Source organism: Protopterus annectens, chromosome 6.part0, assembly GCF_019279795.1.
Source record: "Protopterus annectens isolate FY-2018-M chromosome 6.part0, PAN1.0, whole genome shotgun sequence".
NCBI lineage: Eukaryota > Metazoa > Chordata > Ceratodontiformes > Protopteridae > Protopterus > Protopterus annectens.
The window spans coordinates 1,103,743,553-1,103,767,032 of record NC_056737.1 but is presented as its reverse complement, the minus strand read 5'-3'; the positions used below and the strand labels follow the sequence as shown (position 1 = coordinate 1,103,767,032).

At 42.7% G+C, this 23,480-nt stretch overlaps 1 protein-coding gene across 1 annotated transcript in view; it reads left to right on the top strand.

Annotated features, from left to right (window-relative positions):
- TRIP11 (thyroid hormone receptor interactor 11) overlaps window positions 1–23,480 on the top strand; it is a 1,664,886-nt gene that overhangs the window by 1,581,952 nt on the left and 59,454 nt on the right. The window contains exon 19 of the mRNA XM_044073627.1: window positions 20,950–21,075. Within this exon, the coding sequence (XP_043929562.1) occupies window positions 20,950–21,075 (126 nt within the window). The remainder of the gene's footprint in view (window positions 1–20,949; window positions 21,076–23,480) is intronic.

Genomic DNA, 23,480 nt, shown 5'->3' with positions numbered 1-23,480 from the left:
GGGGAAAACTAGCACTTTTTCAACAAAATTGGCACATGATCACCCAGCACAAATGGGTCTTGAACATAGTGTCTCAGGGCTACAGGTTCCATTTTCACACCCTGCCAAAGGCAAAAGGCATGCCAGACCTGCCACACAATCAGTGGGCAGAGGCACAAAAGCAAATTTTATCCCTCATGGACATGGGGGCCATTCAGCGAGTACCACAACAAGAGCAGGGACAAGGTTTTTACTCAAGATTATTTCTGGTGCCCAGAAAGGACAAAGCCTGGAGACCAATACTGGACCTGTCTATTCTAAACACATTTCTGGAGGTTCCAAAATTCAAAATGTTGACTCTGCAGCAGCTACTGCCCATGCTGGGCAAGAAGGCTTGGCTCGTAACTGTGGATCTAAAAGAGGCATACCTGCATGTTTCAATCAGACAATCTTGCAGAAGATACCTCAGATTCATAGCTGGCTCAATGCACTACCAATTCTCTGCACTGCCCTTTGGCTTATCTACTGTGCCCAGGGTCTTCACAAAATGCCTGGCACCAGTAATTGCATTTTGCAGACAAAGAGGAATTCAAATATATGCTTACTTAGACGACTGCCCAATCAGAGAACAAGGACAATCTACTAAAGCATCTGGCATTTGTAAAAAGATTACTAATTTGCCTAGGGTACACAGTAAACGAAAAGAAATCAAAACTAGTACCCTCTCAAGAGATAATATTCCTGGGTGCAAGCTTAAATACAACTGCCCAGATGGCTTATCTCACGCCAGACAAACAAAGGCAACTGACTTCTTACTTCAAGTGTTGGCCACAAAGACCCAGTTATCTGCAAGAAAAATTCTGCAGGCTTTGGGCTTCATGGCATCCTGCATTCTACTAATTCCATATGCCAAACTGCATATGAGGAAACTACAATGGTATCTAAAAAGTGTTTGGACTCAACATTGCCACAGCCTGGAAACATTAATTACCCTCATACCCTGCCTGCAACAGGAGTTTCGATGGTGAGCGCAGGCCTGTCACCTCAACAAGGGACAGCCATTTACTTTGCCCACAGCCAGGCAGACACTAACAACGGATGCATCAGATTATGCCTGGGGGGCACACATGGCAGGAAAATGCATTCAGGGCACATGGTCCGCAAGCCAGATGCATCTTCATATCAATCAAAAAGAGATGCTAGCTGTTCAGAATGCCTTGACAGCTTTCAAGGATTTACTTCATCCAGGACAACTACTGATAAAGACGGACAACACTGCAGTCATGTGGTACATAAACAAGCAGGGAGGCACACATTCCTACACACTCTGCAGACAAGCCATGACTTTGTGGGACACAGCAATGACTTATCAAGTTTACCTGCAAGCACAATTCCTGCCAGGAAAAATACTCTGGCAGACGAACTAAGCAGAAACCTCCTGGATCCCCACGAGTGGAAACTGGATCCACAAGTCTTCAGCATGATAACAAGGAAATGGGGTTGCCCAGACATAGATCTATTTGCCTCCCCTCACAACTGCCAGCTACAGAGATTCTGCACAAGGACTTATTACAGGCAAGCATTAAAAGTGGATGCCCTATCTTCAACTGGAAAAACCTATCAGTATATGCCTTTCCTCTACTGCCTCTCCTCCCCAAGGTACTCCTAAAGGTCAGACAAGAGAAGCCAAAAATGATACTCATTACTCCAGACTGGCCACGCCAGCACTGGTACCCAATCCTAAACAACTTGTCTCAAAGTCCAGCCTGGACATTGCCTCAAATCTCTCACTTACTGACCCAACAAAACAATCGGATCCTGCACAGCCAACTCAGGACCTTAAATCTGGCAGCATGGTGGATAATGTAGCCATTCAGAACACTCCTCTCCCCAAAGCTGTGATGGATGTTATTTTGGAGGCCAGGAGGCCCAGTACCAGAAAATCTTATGCAGATAAATGGAAGAGATTCTGTGCTTGAAACTAGGAACAAGGTTTTGACATGTTTGTACCAAATATTCCTCAGATTTTACAATACTTAACTGAGATGCTGGACAAAGGCCTATCCTTTTCATCAATTAAGATTCATGCCTCTGCCATTTCAGCACATTAAAATATGGAACCACCTATCTTTTCTCATCCTTTACTAAGGCAGTACCTCAGAGGGGCCAAAAACATAAGAGCCCCAAGGAGAGCACCAGTGCCTACTTGGGACCTCAATTATGTCTTGGAAAAACTCACACTGCCTCCTTTTGAGCCAGCCTCAACAGTTGATATAAAATTCTTATCCTTGAAAACAGCTCTGCTCTTAACAATAATCTCTGCAAGACGAGTCTCGGAATTATAGGCACTCATGGCTGTGGAACCTTTTATCATTTTCCATCCAGACAGGGTTTCGCGGAGGACGAACCCTACATTTATGCCTAAGGTGGTGTCCAGTGCGGCCCTTAACCAAACCATCCACTTGCCTACATTTTATCCAAGTCCACAGAACAAAGATGAGAGACTGTTACATTCTTTGAACATACACAGGCAGCTGCGCTTCTACCTGGACAGAACTAAAGCTTTCAGAAAGACTGAGCACCTTCTAGTGGCATATGCTGCAGGATCACAAGGAAAGGCCATCTCAAAACAGACTATTTCAAAATGGATAGGCCATTGTATTCGTTTCTGCTACTCTCACAGTATGGTAAATCAGTGCCTAAGGGCATTATGCCATATTCAACCAGAGCAGCAGCCACTTCAGCAGCCTTCCTCAGGGGAGTACCAACCAAAGACATCTTAGAGGCTGCAGCTTGGAGCTCAGTGCACACTTTTACAAAGCACTACCACTTACCTCTCTACTCTAAATCCAGAGCAGGCTTTGCCACTGCAGTTCTGCAGGGCCTCATAGCCTCTCCTAATCCTATTTTGCCCAGCCACCCATCCTCAGCTTTGGGATTCAACCCAAGAGTAATGACTGCAACAGTGAAACACGATGAACGTAGTACAGTTGTGTACCTACCGTAAATGTAGATGTTCGAGCGTATTCACTGTTGCAGTCCAGGTTACCCTCCCACCATCCCCCTTTCTCTTGCTGGGTCTTATCTGTACCTCTCTATTCTATACAACCTATGTGGTGTATTTGCTTGTAGATGAAGGAAATGTTTCTTTAGTGTTATTGGCATAACTTATTTAGCCTACCAGTTTGGGGGCACCTGACATCTGGGGCAAGAAAAACTGAAGAAAATGGTGTCGGCTGCATCTTTTATACCCCTGGCGCACTGACGTCAGGGAAGAGGCAACAGCAATCGACGCCGGACCAAGACTTTGGAATTCAGGCCAACTGTGGGTAGCCTGCCAGCAGGATAACCCAAGAGTAATGACTGCAACAGTGAATACACTCGAACATCTACATTTATGGTAGGTACACAACTGTACTTTATGTATACTACAACGGTGAATACACTCAAACATCTACATTTATGGTAGGTACACAACTGTACTTTATGTATACTACAACAGTGAATACACTCGAACATCTACATTTATGGTAGGTACACAACTGTACTTTATGTATACTACAACGGTGAATACACTCGAACATCTACATTTATGGTAGGTGCACGACTGTACTTTTCCTCGTGCAGTGACCTCACCTCAAGAAACAACCCTGGCAAGCCTGCTGTATAATGCAGAGGAATAAAGCCCTTACTGCAGTCCAGGTGACCCATGTTTGACCAGCAGCACTAATACTGGAGGGACTGGATTATGCGGCTGATGCTGGCTCGACTGTCTTGGGGGAAGAGGATGGCTGGCTAGGCTCACTGCAGTAAGAGTTGGGCAAGATCCATGCTGCAAGCTGTATACCACTTCATTAGTAGAGCATGCATTTCCCATATAAATCTGCCTTGGGTTGGGAGGACGTTAGTGCACACTTCCTGGCAACATTTTGACACTGCATCAACATCCTTAATCTCCTCACCAACCCTATATGTGGGTTGGATTGAGCCTAGAGGAGGCCAAGGCAGGTCTGGTAGAATGAGGAGAGTATCTGTTGGTAACTGATAGTCAGCTGTGGGGAGAGGAACAAAAGAAGAAAATATAGGCAGCCGTGGCTTCTAGATCTCCTGCTGGATCTGTTGTCTATTATATCTGTCAAGCCTCATCTGGACATTTCCTCTCACCACATGGTTTCTCCAATTCCAGTTATGGCCAGTAAAAACTTCCTTTTCCTCCAGAGTCATTCATATCCTTTTAGTGTCCCAAAAAGAGACCACAAGAAAGATCTACAAGAGTACATGGAAATAATTTTCTCTGTGGGCAATGCATCACAGACTAGATCCCTTCTCAGTCCCCTTCCTACGGTCCTTCAGTTTCTAACTGCCTTGTTTGACTCTGGCTTTAACTACACCACATTCAAGGTTCAACTGGCAGACAGTTATTTAGCTCCTTATCATTAACTTTCCAAAATGTGATTTGAGTGTCATATTAGAGGCTGTTACTCAAGCCCCTTCATGCCTGCCTTTGTACTTCAGAATTGCATACGTCTGTCGCAGATCCACATAGTTGTTTTTTTCCACAAAGAGAGCTTCTCAAAGGTCTAACTCCTGTTGTTTGCCTAAATTCTCATTTTAGTTAGCCTTGAATCAGAATATCCACCTTGTGTTTTTTCTTAACCATTCCAGTAAAGAATTTCTTCTTCACCCCTTGGATATTCATAAGCAACCACATCACCTAGCTCTTTCTCAGCGAACTGCAAAACACAGACCTGTATATAAACCAGACATTTGCCTAGCCCTTAAGTTTAATACAGCACTACCCCCCCCCCCCCAACAGAAGTTTACACTCTAAAGACAAATCACTAATCATATACCCAAATCACCTACTAGTGCAGGTGATTATCTGTATTTAAATAGTGCATCTAAACTATGGAGCCACATCCCACTACCACTGAAGTCCATTCAAAATACAAACCATTTAAAACACAACTAAAACTTTACCTATCGGATCGATGGATTTACTGCTGTACATCTCCAGGATACATGCCGCTGTTCTCATCAGCTTGCCGTATCGCCACACCATATCTCTTCATTCAGAATTGTATGCTCCACAACCAGTCTTCAGCAGTGCCTAGTGTTACTGCCACCTCTCAGCTGTACATTGTTTTGTTACACTGCTCAACCCCACCTCTATACCTGTAATATAAACCTGATGATAGCCTTAGCCTCTGAACTTGCTTTTGCACTCCACCTTTTAACTCGTGTTACCATTTCTGCCCTATGTTGTTCCTTCCTTCACTTCTGTTTCTGATCACTGATCACATGATCTGTTATCTGTTTAACAAACTCACTGATGCATGTCCTCAGATGCTGTATGTTCAACATCTGCTTATGTACAAGTTTTTTATACTGTAATTTTCTTTTATACGAATGTAATCTAATTAGCAAATGCATATGTAATTAATTTGTACTACTTACTGCCTGTCCATGTGTATTAATGAATGCATGTTTATAAATGTTTGTAATATGTTGGACCTTTTTTCCTTACACCTCCACTGGGAAGGTTTTTTTATAACTAAACCCAGTTGGGAAACCCTGTAAGCAAAAGTAAAATAAATAAAAAATAATACTCTGCCCTGATGGCTATAAAATAATAAAAGGTGATATTCTGCCCTGATGGCTTTTAGATTGAATTTAACACATTCTCCAGCAAGAACAAAACCCTTTTGTGAAAGCTTAAGGCCCATTCTACAAGGTCCATAGCAATTTCCATGGCATTCTTCAAATATTCATCTATCAGTGACATTTGTGCTGTAGTAATGTAGTCAATAGAGCATATCTTTATCAAGCACTGCAAGCTGGACACGATTCAGGTCTTTCTCTGGTTGCACCATCCTCAAGGGTATCATTTCATAATGCCACCCAAGACTACGAGCAGCAAAGGATTCTGTCCCCAGTGTTTAGGTGGACGGAGGAGGTAATGGAAGATATGGATGTTGTATATGTACCTTAACATTGGATATTTGTTATCCTTCTCTATCCACTTTGAAATCCTGCCCTCCTTCCCCATCCAAATTGGCACTTCCTGATATCCAGACAGTCTTGTTAGACCTAAGCCCAAACCTGTTCTCTAGTGCTAGCTTTGTATATACCTCCACTGGCACATTATTTTCCAGGGGCAGACTCGATTTGAAGGGTTGATAGAACACTGGTGCATTGTGGGAGAAAGAAGGAGCTTGAGCCTCTGGAGTAAGCATAAGTAGTCAAAGAAGTTACTGGCTCAGATATGCTACTAGTACAGATTACCTAAAGGTCAAGGTGAATGGAGTGGAATAATGAAGATCAGCATTAGGGTAAGTACAAAACTTACATTTTGTTTTTTTTTTGTACACAAGGATGTATGCCATTTCCATATTGAAGTCGTCATTGTCTATCTGCAAGTGGAGACGATAGAGGCAGCCACCACCCCTTGAAACAAACCCAAGGCCTACAAATCTGTGATGTCTGCCTTCTTGTTTCTTACTGAGCTGAAGGCATCTTGCACCCTACCTAGGCTCCCTCCCAAGACCTGATATGAGTAGCATAGGAGTTAGTTAATTATTTTTTTTCCCCCAAAAGAACCTACAGCCTGTCCCAGATCAACTGTCTGTGTTTGGGGGTCCCATGACACAAAAGAAAGAGGGAAGCATTCTCCAATGAAGAACATGATTTTTCAGACTTGGAGGTGGGCAAACCAGCTTATGTAAACCAGATCTTATCCCCAAATCTTATGTGTATGTTTGACACTGAGGACACCTTATTCTCTGCCCCCATACCATACCAAAGTATTTCTCATTTGGAGACACACTCAGCAGAAAGAAGGACTTCTTTAGATGAAAAGTTAAAGATTACTGAGACACCCAGAAAAGATGCTGAGAACGTCTGGGTTTGCCAGAACCTAAACCCTTACTGTCATGTATTTGTTGAAGCCTTGGTAATGCATGTACTACTGCATTTTTGGTACTGGATTTTCAACCTCCAGCTCCCAGGAAGCCTGACTTCTGTAGGGTCATGGATTCCTTGTATAAAAATACAAGAACCCAACTGCTGATCCTGCTGTAGTGCCCATGAGCAGTAAGGGATCCTTTTGGGTACAACCCAAAATCCCATCAACATTGACAAGGGAAAGCAGATTACTTGACTGACTGGGGAAGAAAATGTGCACTTCTGCCAACCTGGCCTTCAGGGCTCTTAATTTTCAGATGCACATGCTCAAATTTCAAGAAACTTGCCTGTCCCAACTTGAAGACAAAGCAGATGAGACAGAGGAAAAAGACTAGAGAGATAAAGTGCTATATCTTTAAAACCTGTCCTTCCAGGTTGGAAGTGCTGTATCAGTTGTGGTGCAGTGGATGGATCACACAGAGCAGCGGCTGTGGGATCAGTTATAGCATCATAGGTGGTTACTAGGATAATAGTCCTGGGGCCCTTACAAGCCTAGCCCAGAGTTTAACCTCAGTCAGCAGCTGTCACCCCATTCAATGAGGGACACAGCTGAAACCCCTGGGACAAATTTGTGGTTTCCCATCCTGTCATCAAGGTTGTGCTTGAAGATGGTCAGCGAAGTACTCTGTTTAACATGTATGGGAAGTCTGTTCCAGAGATGGGGCAGCCTCTGGGAGACGAACCTGTCTCTCCAGCAGGTTTTGTTGATGTCGCTTATTAGATTCAGGCCTTTCGAGTGGGTAATGCACAAGAGTTAAACTTGCAGATATAGATCATGTCTTAGTAGGGTGTGGTCCGAGATTGCCTTTTAGGTGAGACACAGATCACCTCTGAGCAGTCTGTACGATACCCAGTAGAGTGATAGTGATTTGAGCCTGTCCGCATAGGACAGGTGTTGGGAGGCCATGGATTTGCTTTGTGAGGTATTTCTGTGGCCTTTCCAGTTGGTGCAGATGTTTGGAGAGGTACATACTAAGTGGTGCATTATACTCAATTATTGGTCTAATGAGGGAAGAGTATAGAGAGGCAAGAAACTCTTTTTTTTCTGGATGCAATTCTTTTATTTATGAGATGAACCAAGTAAAAGGCTTTTCTGACCACTGACCACTGCTGCTTACGCGATTGTCAAATGTGAGGTTGTTGTCAACCTGAGTACCCAGGTCTCTCACCACAGGTTCTGTGCTTAGGTGGTTGCCGTTGATTTTTTAATCAGTAGGGACCATGTTTTTGTTGAATGCTATGATACATTTTTTTTTGCATTTAACTTGAGGCCATGACTTTGGTACCAGTCATTAGTTGCTGTGAAACCCTCTTGCAGTATGTTAACATCATTTGGGGAGTCAGTGACAACACCCAACTTAGTCATTTGCAAACGTGGTCAGCCACAGGACTTTTGTCTTTGCCTGGACCTCTGAGAAGTAGATGCCAAATAGTAGGAGTCCCAGGACGGATCAATGGGGAACTCCAGTAGTGACAGGTCTGCTCTCAGAGGTGGAGGCACCTATTTTGACCTTGAGGGGACTGTTGTGAATCAATTGGCCACCCACCTAATGAGATAGGAATTTACACCAAGTTGTGTTAGGTTTCAATGATGCCCAATTCTGGGATTGCATTAAAGGCCTTGGCCAAGTCAAGGTAAGCTGTATGTACTGACTTTCCCTCATCCAGGGCCTTGGTGACAGTCTCAAAGAAGTCAACCAGGTTCCACAGGCAAGATCTGCCCTTGACAAATCTGAACTGGGTGGGGTCAAGTGCTTGGAGATTGCCTATGTCCTTGTTTATGAGATCCATAATAATACACTCCATGGCTTTACAGATCAGACTTGTCAAGCTAATGGGGTGATAGTTTCCATGGTCTGTAGTGGCACCACTTTTTTGCAAGGGAATGACAATGGCAGTTCTCCACTCTGCTGGAATGAAGCTTGTACGTAACCTGTGGTTGAATAGGGTGCTCAGTGGTGAAGCTAGTTCTTGCTGGAGATGGTGCAGAATTACAGCCTAGGATTATGCAGAGACATGCATGGCTTAGACCCTGCCAGACTATGTAGACCCTCGGTGCTTTAGTGCCTGATTAGCCAAAGAGCTGCCATTTAGTCCCTCAGCTGAGCAGGTGTTTAAAAAGCTGAGAGGAAAAGGTGAAGAATATGCAATAAAGTGAAACGGCTATTTCACCCTTAGTACGTATTGTAGGAATTTCCAGACTAAAAGGTGGCTCTTCCATCGAAGGCAGAAAAAATGGAAGCACTTTAAAGGGAAGAAAGCCAGTTTAGGAAAAAATGGCAAGCTGACCAAAAAGGAAAGTCTGAGGTCCCAAAGAGCCAAGACACTTCAAGTAAACAGCTATGATTCAGCAGGACTCCTCCTTTTCCTGCTCCAGAAATCCCACACATCAACCTAAAACCACCTGCCTGTCCAGTCATCCTCTTCACAAAAAGGGGTCTTCTGGGTCTGTTTCTGAAACAGTGGGAAAAATTGCACAAGGCACCACAGTGCTAAGAATCCTGAGACAGGGTTGCCAACTCCAGTTCAACCAAGATTTTCGGGCATTCTTTTATTAATAGTGAACAGAGGCATCTTATTGGATCTGTATTGCATGAACTTGTACTTTAGCCATAAAGAATACCAGATCCAGGAAAAAGGCACATGGTTCTACTTAGGATTACTCTTAGTATAAAGAAAATGTGGCCCCTAGAGACCCATCAGACTTTTCAAGACTGAACAAAGTTTTGTGACTCTACCTCTGCATACCTCCTTTCCCTTTGGTTTATCTACCGTACACAGAGTGTTTACAAAGTGCCTGACTCCAGTAATTGCATATTGCATGCCTGAGGGCATTCACATCTACCCTTACCTGGATGATTACCTCATGCAGGACCTCACCCAAGAAGAGATAGTCTATCCTGCAGCTCACCCTGGCCTGATTCCAGAATATGGGGTTCTCTCTCTCTGAATCTACTGATCCAATTCCTGGGAGCAATTTTGGCCACCAGCCGTCAAATGGCATTCCTTTCCTCTGAGAATAGGATATTTCTTACCACATTTTTTTCAGTTCCATACAGAATCAGATTACACCCATGGAATATCTCAGGACCCAGGGTTACATGCCAGCCTCTATACTGATGGCTCCCCCAGCAAAGCTTCACATGAGAAAACTGCAGTGGAACGTATTGAGCAGATGGTGTCCAGCATGCCACTCCCTTCAGTGTCCCATCTTTCCACTGCCTTGTATCAAGAAGGTACTCTTGGATGCTTTCAGTATGAAAATCTGAATCAAGAGATCATTTCAAACCCAGGCTGATCACTTAAGCTCTGGCTTGCAGATTCCTCACACATAGCTTGTAGGGCTTGTTCAGGGAAACTGAGAATTCAGGGGACCTTGAACATAAATCTGAGGAAAAAGTACATCAGCTTTAAAGAGGTGATGGTTGTAATTTTTGTCATAAAAAGTAGTCAGACAGTTGTGGCAACCATTGGTGCTGCATATCCTCACTGACAGCACAGGCAGTCATGTGGTACATCAGCAAGTAGAGGGGATCCACTTTTAACGTTTTGTGTAGGCTGGCCATGGAAGCTTGATGTTTAACCCAAGAATCAGGTGTGATCCTCCAGCAGTCTTGCATTCAATCCGAGGAGAATGCCATGGCAGTCCAGCTAATCAAAACAGAAGCAGAATCATTATGAATGGACACTGAACAGAGATGTGTTTTTGGATATGATCTATAAGAGGAATGCACCAGAAACAAATCTTTTCACTTCTTCAGAAAACACAGTTAGTAAAATATTGTACCAGGACAGCAAACATGGGGGTCTGGGCAGCAGATGCTTTCTCAGTCAGTTGAGTGCGTATTTTTCTTTATTCCTTTGTTTCCATTCCTGTTGTCTTCAGGGTGATTCAGAAAGTGCAGGTTGTCAAAATAAAAATGCCACCCTCTGTATCATTTTGGCTGTGGCTGCATTGATGTTCTCTCCTATTGTACATAAAAAAGATGTCTGTCTGGCGTGAGTCTGTGCACCTTTTATCTCAGAACAAAGTTTCACCTCAAGCTGGAGACGTTAAGGCTGTGGTAGCATGGATGATTTAGCACTTATCTCGTTAAGGCACTTTTTACTGAGGACATACTTTCAGTCATGAGGGATACTAAAAAGCTAAATACAAGGGAATCCATATGTAGCAAAGTGAAAAAATAGGCAATGGACCCAAGTCATACAGCAGTGCTTGTGGTTTCTATACCTGTTATGAGTTTACAGGTCAGGCTTACCTAATGTTTCACTGAAAGCACATGCATCTACTGGCATTGCCTGCCTGCCTTGGAGTTCTCCCACTTCACTCCTTACTACTAATGAAACAATTCTTTAAATGGATTCTTAATTTGAGACAACCTAATAAGGAACCCCCCCCCCCCCCGAATTACGATATTGGGTATGTACTGGAAAAATTGACACTGGTACCATTTGAGCCAACAGCTTGATATTTGGCATGGAAAACTCTCTTCCTAGGAGTGATAATTGTGTACCAGAAGGATTTCTGAGTTGCAGACCCCAATTTTCAAGTGGCCCTTCCTCGTCTTCCGCAGTGAGAGGTGTATCCTCCTTCCCAGTCTGACCTTCATGCCCAAGGTAGTGACAGAACTGTATCTTAATCAGGTAGTGAATCTCCCAGTGTTTTCTCTACTCCACAAAGTCAGAGAGAAAGGATTTACATAGCCTGGATGTGAAAAGGCAACTGAGATTTTTTTATATAAATAAAGGCTAAAGAAGTGAGGAAAAATGGACCAGCTTATTCACAGCAGTTGAAAATGGCAGTTGGGAGGGGGCCGTCCCAATGCAAAACAGACCACCTCTAAATGACTATCCCACTACATCTTATTTATTTTTTACCTCTTGTGTGATAAAGCTGCCCAAGGGCATTCCACGACACACACTAGTAGGGCAGTAGCAGCCACCACAGTCTTCCATAATAGGGTTAGCACCCAGGCCATCTTGGAAGCAGCTACCTGCCCATCTGTCCACACTTTTTCCACACACTACAGCTTGAGCATTACCTACAGGACAAGCTTTGCCCCCCCCCCCATTCATTAGGGGCCTGTTATAACCCATTCCGTCAGAGGGCCAGCTCACCACACTATATATGCTTTGAAGCTACACAGGATTTGGCACTACTGCAGCTGCATAATACCATAATTATAGATATCCATGTATATTCACTGTTGCAGTAATATTTCTGTCCCTCTACCCTTCTTTATTTGTTCTTTTATCATCCTGAAGTTGGGGATGGGTGCCCAGTCAGCTTTTATTCTCTGCTTCCCTGTCTCTTAACTCTACAGGGTGTGCCTCCTCCTAAGCTCTGATTAGTGCTTGGATGGGTAACTTTTTGTAGGTTGATCTGGTTGGGCTGTCATGCCTGGACGCATTTGCCAACTGGGTAGTCAGTACTGTGGTTTCTGCTAGATCCTTGCTAACTTAAGGGCATCAACAAACTAAAGCTGGAATAAGCAGATGTCCCTCTTATGCTGACATCCAGGTGGGATGGTGTCCACCTGGCCAAAAGGGAAAGGGTGAAAAGATCTGGTCTTCAGGGCAGATATTCGACCTTTTGCAGAAGAAGTCCCAAGAGTTAGCAGCACTGCAACAATGAACATGCTCAAACATCTACAGTTACTGTACTCTCCTTACTGTGTATTCCTACAAAACTTTACATTGCAGCTTAAAGCAGTTATGTCAACCTGTGATGAGGAATATTTAGCTTTTGATAATTAAGTAGGCTTGCTTGGACTTAGGATTCTGGAATATTATGTGGACGTGTTCATCTTCTTCCATGTGCTTAATTTAGTAGAATATTATGTGGACATGTTCATCTTCTTCCATGCGCTTAGTTTAGTAGAATATTATGTGGACGTGTTCATCTTCTTCCGTGCGCTTAGTTTACTAGAATATTATGTGGACGTGTTTATCTTCTTCCGTGCGCTTAGTTTAGTAGAATATTCTGTGGATGTGTTCATCTTCTTCCGTGCGCTTAGTTTAGAAGAATATTATGTGGACGTGTTCATCGTCTTCTATGCGCTTAGTTTAGTAGAATATTATGTGGACGTGTTAATTTTCTTCCATGCGCTTAGTTTAGTAGAATATTATGTGGACGTGTTCATCTTTTTCCATGTGCTTAGTTTAGTAGAATATTATGTGAATGTGTTCATCTTCCATGTGCTTAGTTTAGTAGAATATTATGTGGACGTGTTCATCTTCTTCCATGTGCTTAGTTTAGTAGAATATTATGTGGACGTGTTCATCTTCTTCCATGCGCTTAGTTTAGTAAAATATTATGTGGACATGTTCATCTTCTTCCATGCACTTAGTTTAGTAGAATATTATGTGGACATGTTCATCTTCTTCCATGCGCTTAGTTTAGTGGATTGTTTTCTTTAATATGTTCTTCACTTTGGTCACTGTTGCAGTAGTCCTGACTACTAAGACCTCATCCGCAGAGGTCCAATATCTGCCTTGACTTGTAGAGCTCGACACCTTTCCCAGTCTAAACATGTCAGATAGCCATCCACTAGGGATGTTAGGACATTCTCATTATAAAACAGACATCGGCTATCCCCATTTTAGATCTTTCATGATGCAGTTTATAGCATATACATTGATCTTATTTTTATTGTACTGCTTCAGAGCTCGGACAATTTAAAAGTACTCGGGGATTTTTCCTATCGCCACTTTTGTGGTAGCTAGTAATTTTTGGGTAGCCTTGTACTCAGTTTGACGTGTGTGATGTCAGGGTCTAAGAAAGGTAGCAGTACTTGTGGTAGACAGATTCCACTCACAAACTTTCAAAATTGTATCTTTTGCCTAGGTCCAGAACACACTGTCAAGGCATGTTTGGGTCTGTTAGAGATTCCCCCCTTAAACTCTGAGAAGTAGGCAGCATTCCCTGCAAAACTACATGGACCAGAAGAGGCTTGAGGCCTACACCCAGTTTGCCATGACGTCCTTGAGTTAGTCTTTTGCCTCAGACTTCCCCTTGAGAAAGAAGCAGACTGAGGAGACTGGAAAGGAATGCAGGTGACACAACTTCACTGTCCACCTGTTGTGGCTGTAGGATGTAGGCATCAGTGAGGAGCTTTCACAGCCTCAGCCGGTCTGTCTCAGATTACTAAATCCTCTTACAAAGCCCCTTTGTAGGCCATCACACCAAGAGATGTAGGTATATCCTACAGAGCCAGCAGCCATTGTTCAGTTTTCAAAGCAGACATCCCATCACAAACATTGGTGGCCAAAGCTTGCTTCATAATCTAAGAAGGGGATGGGGTGGCCTACTTGGCCATCAGGTGGGAAGTCTTGAATTGTGTCCACATCTCCAGACCACTAAGCATCCAGTGGATCCTTAGCATTCACCCTGCCCAATGCTGTTCCTGACCAGTGGATCAGGGTTTTCTCCAGGTTTTACAAAACCTTCAGCCAAGCTCTGGATCCCACTGTCTCAAGTGCAGAGTGGTAAAAGAAACAAGGAGTACTTTCTTGAGAATGTAGTGGATAACTCCACTGTGAAGGATTTGAATTATTCGGCATCATGTTGATTTACCAAATAAATTCTCTATTAATCCCCTTTGGTTGAATTCTAATCACCAAAAGCCACTTTAAATGAATAGAAAACAAGGTACTCAATACCTTCAAAGTGATATGGAGTGATGGTTTCTTGTAGGTAGCAGTACCTGATAAAAGTGTTGTGGTGTATCGAAAAGCAGGCAAGAACTTGGCCATGCCACTTACGACACCTGGTGATTACTTCACAGGAGATAGCGCTGAAGTCCCAGATGACATTAAAAGCAGTCTACATAACTTATTATCTGAATTCAGTGGCTTGACAACAAAGCAAGTTAAAGCTTAGAACTACACGGGTGGATGTTAACACAGAGAGGTTTGTTTTTTCTCAGTACACAGATGGGGGTGTCTTAGAGTTAGACCTGTTTACTGTTAAGCAGAAAGCTGAAGTCATTCTATGCAAGAGCACTGTACAAAGACATTTGAGTAGAGGAAGCCTTCTTCAGTGGACATGTGTCTTCCTTTATGCATTACCTCCGATGTGGTGGTCCAGAAAAATAAGGGAAAAGGGGCCAGGAATGCTTTGGCCCATGTAGCAGTGGTTTACCGTCTTCATGGAAATATCCATGGGGAAACATTGTATGCTGTCTATGAAAGTAGACCTCTTTCCCTAGAAAAGGGAAGCCCTCATATGCACTTTGTAGCTTATTATTTTGCCCTTCAGGTAGCAGTTTACCGCTGATGTGCTTGACATACATAAGGAGGCTAGGAAGCCTTACAAGTAGGACATCCTACTTCTGTGTGTGGGATATGTTTTCTCTAAGGAGTCAGTACCCATTGCAGTACTAGTGTCCCTGATTCTGCAGTATTTACATGGGCTGTTTAATTCAGGGTTGGCCTGTGGCTTGCATCAAAGTGTACCTTTTGACCATTTCACCTTGTCTTCCCATGGGCTTCCAATTGCTTGCCTACTACCTTTTAAGTACCTAGAAAAACCGGCTCAGTCACCCTTTCAGCTTGCAGCCACAGTTCCTGTCATGTTTCTTAGTAATTGGCCTTGCTTGTAGTCATCAACTCTGTAAAAAAAAAAAAAAAAAAAAAAAAAAAAGTATGATGATTTCAAGACCTGATATGTAAAGAATCATTTTAGTCTTCCACAAGGGCAGTCAGTCTTGGGACAAACTCCTTTTTTATGCAAACAGTAGCCATGTAACTTTCTCTTAACCAAGCCTTTCAATTGCAGTCTTCTTTTCCAATCCTTATAATGGGGCAGTGGTGGGAATGCTGTATTCCTTCTACATGCATAGGCAACCGAGATATTTACACAGAGCCAAGGATAGTAGACGTTCCACTCAGTTGTCAGTGTCCTTTGCAACAAGTAAGGAAGAATAGGGATGTGCACAGACTGACCATTTCCAAATGGCTGGCACATTTGTAAGAATAACCTTGAAGTAAAATAATTTTGCCAGAGTAACTCTGACATAAATATAGTATTCTGTTTCCATAGGCCTAGAAATGCAGCCATATTAAAGCAGGTCTGTATATTCATATTTCACATTTTCCATGCAGTTTCAATAAGTGCAGTTTCAGTAGAAAGGAATGTCTAAGTGAAATAACCTTCAGACCAAAGGACTGCTAAGGATGAGGTGTGAATGACCTGAGACTTACCTCTCTGGACTACGTGAAAAGAGACATGAAGGAGCTCTCGGATTCTGTAGCCCAGGTGTGTATGACCCTAGACCTGAGCAGTATCCTATCATCACCCAGAATGATACCACAGTACAAGCAGAAAATGATTGATTTCAACAATTGGCTACATTTCTGGTGTCATTCTAAGAGGATTCAGTATATGTCTACCTGGGATGACATGATTGACAGACCCTGATGCTTTGCTAGAGATGGCCTGCATCTGTCACCCCTGGGCTTCCAGATACTGGTCAAGGCTCTTGGCACCCCTATAGTGCCTTTTTTAGGTGGTGTTCCAAAGACCAAATTACCACCATAACAGCTACAAACAAATGCAATCTGAGGGTCATGCTGCTCAACGCTAGAAGTCTAAATCTCAGAATACACTTAAAATGGAGAACATAGACATGTGTGCCGTAAAAGAGACCTGGTTCAAGGCAGTAGAAAGCACCCCTGCACTACCAGGCTATAACTCACGCCGCACCTTTCGGCTCCAAAGGTGGTGGTGTTTCCATATACATAAAGGATGCACACACCTCCAGACTGGTAGCCCAGCGTAATGCATCTGAGATACTTCAGGTGAAGCTAACATTAGGTAAGACAGCGATTCAGGTTGCAGCCTGCTATAGATCCCCAACCATGTCCCAAGACTTGCACGCCACATTCCTAAGCGCCTTGTAGAATATTAGGGTCCAACCTAACACTCTCATACTTGGCAACTTCAACTACTCCTCCATTAAATGGGAAAACTGCTCCTGTACCAATACACTTGCCCAACGTTTCCTGGAATTAATTAATTCCAATGCTCTGGACCAGCTCGTTCTTACCCCCACTGGAGGTAGCAACATCCTTGACCTGGTCATTACTAATGTGGGCGAACATTGCTCTACACCATTAGTCAACTCTTCCCTGGTTAGATCTGACCACAAACTAATCACCTTGGAAATCCACATCCCTTCCACCCACTCCACCCCTGCAAAGGTAACCACCATGAAAAACTTCTCCAAATCTAACTTTGGGCTCCTAAAAACAGAGGTGGCTAACTTCATGGCACCCATGCAAATGCAGATCAGTTGCATGACCGCCGAATCATACACCAGTGCACTGTACGAACACGTACACAAATGCATGGATCTTGCCATATCCAGTAGAACCAAGACGCTCTCCTCAAAAAAAAAGAAGCCAATCTGGTGGTTCCCTGCCATAAACAAACACTACAACAGAAGGAGGAAAATGATGCAGAATAAGGTGAAGTCCCAAGATTGGAAAAACTCCCTTATTAGCCTCAACAAAAAGTTGAGATCCCTCATCAAATCCTCTAAATCTAGCTATGAAAACAGAATTGCAGTAGATAGTAAAGACAACCACAAGGCCTTCTATAGTCCTGTAAAGAATCTCCACGGCAATACCCAGATTTGCTCTGAGCTACTGCACAATGGTACCTCCTATACCGAGCCAACAGATATTGCCAATATACTGGCCGACAGATTCAGTGCCAACTTTACCCCTCTTCCCCCCAAGGGACCAATCACAATACCAGTAGATTGCCAAGTACCCAGTATTACTGTTGCACAGGTTAAAATAGCACTGTCCAAGGCCAAGAATACAGCTTCTATAGAACCTGACAATATCCCTGGCTGTGTTCTACATGAACTATAGAGTGAACTGGCACCTCACCTGTGTGCCCTGTTCAGTCACAGCCTCACTTCAGGCTTTGTCCTACCGAATGGCGCACTGCTACAATCATCTCTCTCCACAAAGGAGGAGTGACTACAGACTCTGGGAACTATCACCCCTTTAGCCTGACAAGTCTGATATGCAAAGATATGGAACGCATCATCATGGACCTAATAAACAAGGATATAGGGAATCTCCAAACTCTGGATACCACACAGTTTGGTTTTGTGAAGGGTAGATCATGCCTGCTCAACTTGGTCAACTTCTTTGAGTCAGTCACTAGAGCTGTGGATGAAGGCAAGTTGGTTCATACAGCCTACCTTGATCTCGCCGAGGCCTTTGGTAGCATTTCCCACTCAGGAGTCATAGAAAAAAATCACTAAGCTAGGCATCAACCCCTATATCACTAGGTGGGTTGCAAACTGGCTCACAGGTAGAAGCCACAGTGTGAAAGTAGCTGACTCCAAGTCAGACTGCCGACCAGTCACGAGTGGAGTCCCACAGGGTTCGGTCCTGGGTCCTCTCCTGTTTTGTATCTACTTCTTTGAAGTCCAGGCCAACATGAAGGATCTCTGGCTAACAAAGTTTGCAGATGATTGCAAGTTGGGAGCTATTATTAACTCCCTGAGTGATGTTGACATCCTACAGAAAGGCCTCACTGAGACCAACGAATAGTGTTAGAACCATGGCTTAAGCTCAATGCCAAAAATGTGTCATCATCCCCTTTGGGAAAAGCCCGGTTTCCATGAATTACCACATCGATGGTAGTCCACTGAACACAAAAGGCGTTATAAGATATCTGGGAACACAGTTTGACAGCAACCTCGCTTTTGACCACCACACTGCCACTGTGGTCAGCAAGTCCTTCTATGTGGCACATTTCATTACTAAGGGTTTTGCATCCAGGAAGAAAGAGGTCATTGTCTCCCTCTACTCTTCCCTCATTAGGTCAATCATTGAGTACAATGCCCCATTTGGCTTGTACCTCGCTAAACACTTGCAACAACTGGAGAGGCCACAAATGTACCTCACAAAGAGGATCCTAGGCCTTAAACATTTGTCCTATATTGACAGACTAAAATAACTCCAACTGTTGTCTCATATCTCCTACTTAGAGGCAATCTCTGCTTGACTTACAAAGCCATGTCTGACCCAGCTCTCTCAGAAATGCTACATCTAAAGAAATCCAAATCCCTCTGCACCACATGCTCCAGAGACCTCAACCTTATTACCACAATCAAGAGAACATGCTGGAGGGACAGGTTCATAACCCAGAGACTGCCCATGCTATGGAATAGACTTCCCATACATGTCAAGCAGAGCACCTCGCTGGCCCTCTTCAAGAGAAATCATGATGAGTGGATGGGAAATAGAAAATTCACCCCAGGGATCACTCCAGTGGCTTTACTCGACAGAGGCACTGGGAACTAAGGTCAAGTGGCACGATGCCAGGGTAATCCTATGGGCTAGGCTTGTAAAGGCACCAGGGCAGTTAGCCTAGTACACACCTACAAACCTATAAGATGTGCTAACAGAATGTACAGAGCATTTGGTATGAAAACAGGTCTTGTTAAGACGATGCAAGGCTTGGATACCAAGGTTAAAGAGGTATGTTGTACTTGTAGGAAATTTACAGGGTGTCAGTATTATGAGAGATGTTTTTAACACAGAAGTCTGTTTCAGTTGAAATACTCCAAAGATTGGGTACAGCAGTTCAGTTTAAGTACCAGAAGACTGAGAAAGAAGTCAAGTCTAATGTCCATCAGTTTAGATCATTCAGAAGTCCGTAAAAGTGCAGAAACTACAGAAAACAGTGCAGCTAGTGTTAATTCTGCTGTTACAGAGAAAATGGACCATTCTGAGTGCAGAGTTACAAGAGACGGTCTTAATTCATTCTTCAGAACTACAGAAGTTTGTGTATTCATCCTGTTTCAGTTTATCAACACTGTTGCTTGAGATAATATCAGTATAAGACTTGTTGGGTTCTTGTTGAGTTACTACGTTTCCCTCCACTGTATGCTGCTACTGCATAATAAACCACCTTTATCAAAGTCACAGTGAGTAAAAACTTTTATTCTGAAAGGTACAAGAAGATTTGGCACTTAAAGGAGAAGCTGAGATATTTAGCACTTGTCCAGTACAGTTCCGGGTAGTTAAAAGATGGACATTTGTTCCAGTTCTTTCAGAATTCTGTCATGCTCTGTTGTGCTTCCAAAAGTAAGAAAATAGAGGGAACTGTTAGAGCCTACAGCACTTTAAGTATGGCTACCACTGTGGCCTTCCCAAAGGGTATTACTGCCCAGACTATCTTGGACAAAGTTACGTGATCTTCTGTCCATACCTTTTCCAAACACTAGAGACTGAACATCCCTTATAAGGCAAGAGTATAGTTTGCTACAGCTAAATTACAGGGTATGTTTTGCCTTACACTTCCCTTCAGGACCCTCCATTTCATCATGCACTCTGGGATCATCCCAGTAGTTAGGACTGCAGCAGCAGTGATCTAAATGAAGAACATAGGCCAATTCTGTAACAAAGTACTATAGTAGTAGATGTTAATGTGGGTCAGTGTTGCAGTACTGTTCTCTACCATGACCACAATTCCATTGTTCTTGTTTGGCCATCTTAGGCTACTGTGGGGTACTCTATCATTATGCTACCCCCTTTGTCTTACAGGGCCTACAGACTGCTCAAGTCTGAGCAGATTTGGAGAGCCCTTTTTCTCTTTCCTCTCCCATCAGATTAGAATTTGAGGGCCTTTCTCTCTGTCTCCCATAAATCAGGACTTTGTTCCTCAGCTTTCAGGTTAAAACGTTCTTTAGTTTTCTGGGCATATAAGCTATACAGTAGCTTGTGCATACCTTGGTCTTATAATAAGAATGTCTTGATGTCCCTGGTGGATGTGCATCTGCCATGCCTAGAGAGGACACTGAGTGCTGGAAGTTGTGCCAGACATCAAGCCTCCTGGGGCTGCAGTCCCAGTAATCAGGACAACTGGAACAGTAATCTACTCAAACTTGTATTATTACGGTAAGTTCTTTCAGTGTAGTGCTGTAGTATATATTGTTTAATTTTGTATGTAAAAAAAAATTTTTGTGACTTTTCCAGCTGTTGAGTGAAGAAAAGCAAGGTGTCACACGATGGGTTTCCAGCTGGCTTGGTGGAAGAAGTGGTGGAACAAAAAGCGTCCCTAACACACCCTCAAGAGCACAGCATGAAACAGTTTTCAACAGTGTAAGCATGTCTGTGTTTATCTATGTGCACATACTTAAATGTTTATAGATTTTAATGTTTTTTTCCCTTAGGATATCTTTTTGCGTATTACACTTTCATGCATATATGATCCTTTAAGTCCGTGCAGTGAAGGTTAATGTATTTTGCAATTTATTTTTTATTATAATGAATTAGACCTTCTGTGACGAGTAATGCTCCCACATATGCAGATAACCTTTGCCCATTGTTTGTAACCTTATCCTTGATTCTAAAGGGCTGTGAATGAAATTCACTGCAGTAGCCCACATACAGGAAATTATCACTGTATGGGGAAAAACTGAAGCTTTCTTGAAAAGAACTGATGAAGGCAAAGCAGCTTTTAGAAGTATCTTAGGTGGAGCTAAAGCATCTTTCTGACCCTACCAGAAAAATATTTAGAAGTATATTTTAGGCAAAGGAGCCTCAGACAGTGAGGAATTGCAGGTTTTAGAAGAGCCTCAGTTTATACATGAGTAATATATGCTTTGATGAGAAAAGGCCATGATCTATTGGGTTTTGGAAAAGTCATTTTAAGCAGAAGGATACTGCCTTTGAGCTGTCTGTCTTACCCAGCACATAGGGTTAATGGTTCTTTCCGTGCACTGGCCAATTTGTAACTTTTTATAATGTGTCAAAATAGTAAGTCTAGGAATGTGGAAGACCAACTTTTGTTCCCTTAATATGGAATCACTGATTCCAAATGTTGTGTAATGTTCAGATCCAGAAGAGAAAGTACATGTCCTGATCGAAGTCACATTTGCAGTATTTCTGACATATGGGTTTCACTACTGATATCTGTCTGGGATACCAAAGACTTACCTTCCCAAGATTGTGTATGCCCAACGTACAGTCCCAGCTTGTAAGCACTAGGCTATAAAGACAGATGTACGAGCATGTATCCTCAGACTATCTCACCAGCCACCTAAATGTTGGTGATGCATCCATTGGACTGATCACCATTTTGGTCTTTCGTGTCTTTGCTTCGATTGTTTATCCAGATAAGTGCCCTTTTGGGAAGCCTTCCTTTTTACTTGCACTGTTTTGTTGAAACTTGTTAGATGTCAGCTAGGAGGATAAGTGTGAGTGTGGTAGGCAGATTCTGTACAAGGTGTTGCATACCAAGTGTCTCTTTTCCTAGGCCCAAAATGCGAGCACAGATTTTGCTCAATCAGTTGATTCCAAGTGCTGTATAATGTTCAAACTGGAAGAGGAAGCAAGTTTTGTTTTAATGAAGGAATGATGGAACTTGATTCACTTAGCACAAGGAATATGTTCTGTTCTAGATGCATTGCTACTATAAGGATTTAATAGGAAAAGTGTGGTCTGTATCAAAGCATGAAAAAATATACTGCCATGAATTCCAAAATTCAGGATAATATTTCAAGTGGTAATTCTGTTTTTCATATTTACATGTAAGTGCTCCTGATTTCATGTAGGAAGGATAGCTTGTAGAATGTGTCTTAATATTTATGCAGATTCACTTGGTCATCATCTAACCTGGTTCTGATTATGTAAGGTATTGTCAGCTGTGCCAGGAAACATAGGGCAGTGGATATGTAACATATGCCATCATAGCTAGCTGGAGTTTTGTAAAGAATTATGTGTTTTGTACATCAAACCGGTTTGTACAGGTGCTTGTGTTGAAAATGTATTTATAAATCTGTTTGTGTTAAAAATTTACCAACAATGGGTCCTGCTGGACAGAAAAGAAATACACCTGTATGTCAGACTGTATTGTAACTGTTGAAGTGAATATATTGTAACAGAGGATACTGGAAGAGAAGAGGTTAATCTCGGTCCAGCTAATTTTGAAAAATAGTCTGAAATAAAATTTCCTGGTTTAGGCAATAAAGATTGCATCTTATAGTTCTAATTGCAGCCAGAGACAAAGTATCTGTGAAAACCATAACTAGAAATCCTACTGTATTGTCTTTAAGGATGAACTAATTGCTACCCTGGAGGGGTGGACATTTTGAAATGTTCTTATAGCTTCAATATGCTATAACACAGCTTAGCAAAGCTGTATGTGCATGTTAACATGTGTGAGATTCTGGTCCATTTTCTTGTAATGGGGTAGTGTGGAAACCAGAAGTCGGATGACCAGATGTATGTGATGTCATTCTGTAATCTAGCACTGGAATGATGTTTTAGTACTAGATGAGACAGAAATCTCAGAGCAGTCTGTTTTTGAAACCTGACAAAGAAGGACCTCTTACCTACTTCATATTGCCTTGCTTTAGTAAGTAATCAGGAAATAGTAATTCTTTAGATCAGTCAGGAAAATATAGTGAGATTAGTTAAGTACAATATGTTGTTTTTGTGTAACTGTGTTACTCTATCCATCTGTGTTATTTTTAATATTTCCCGTGATTAAAACTGGTGTTTAT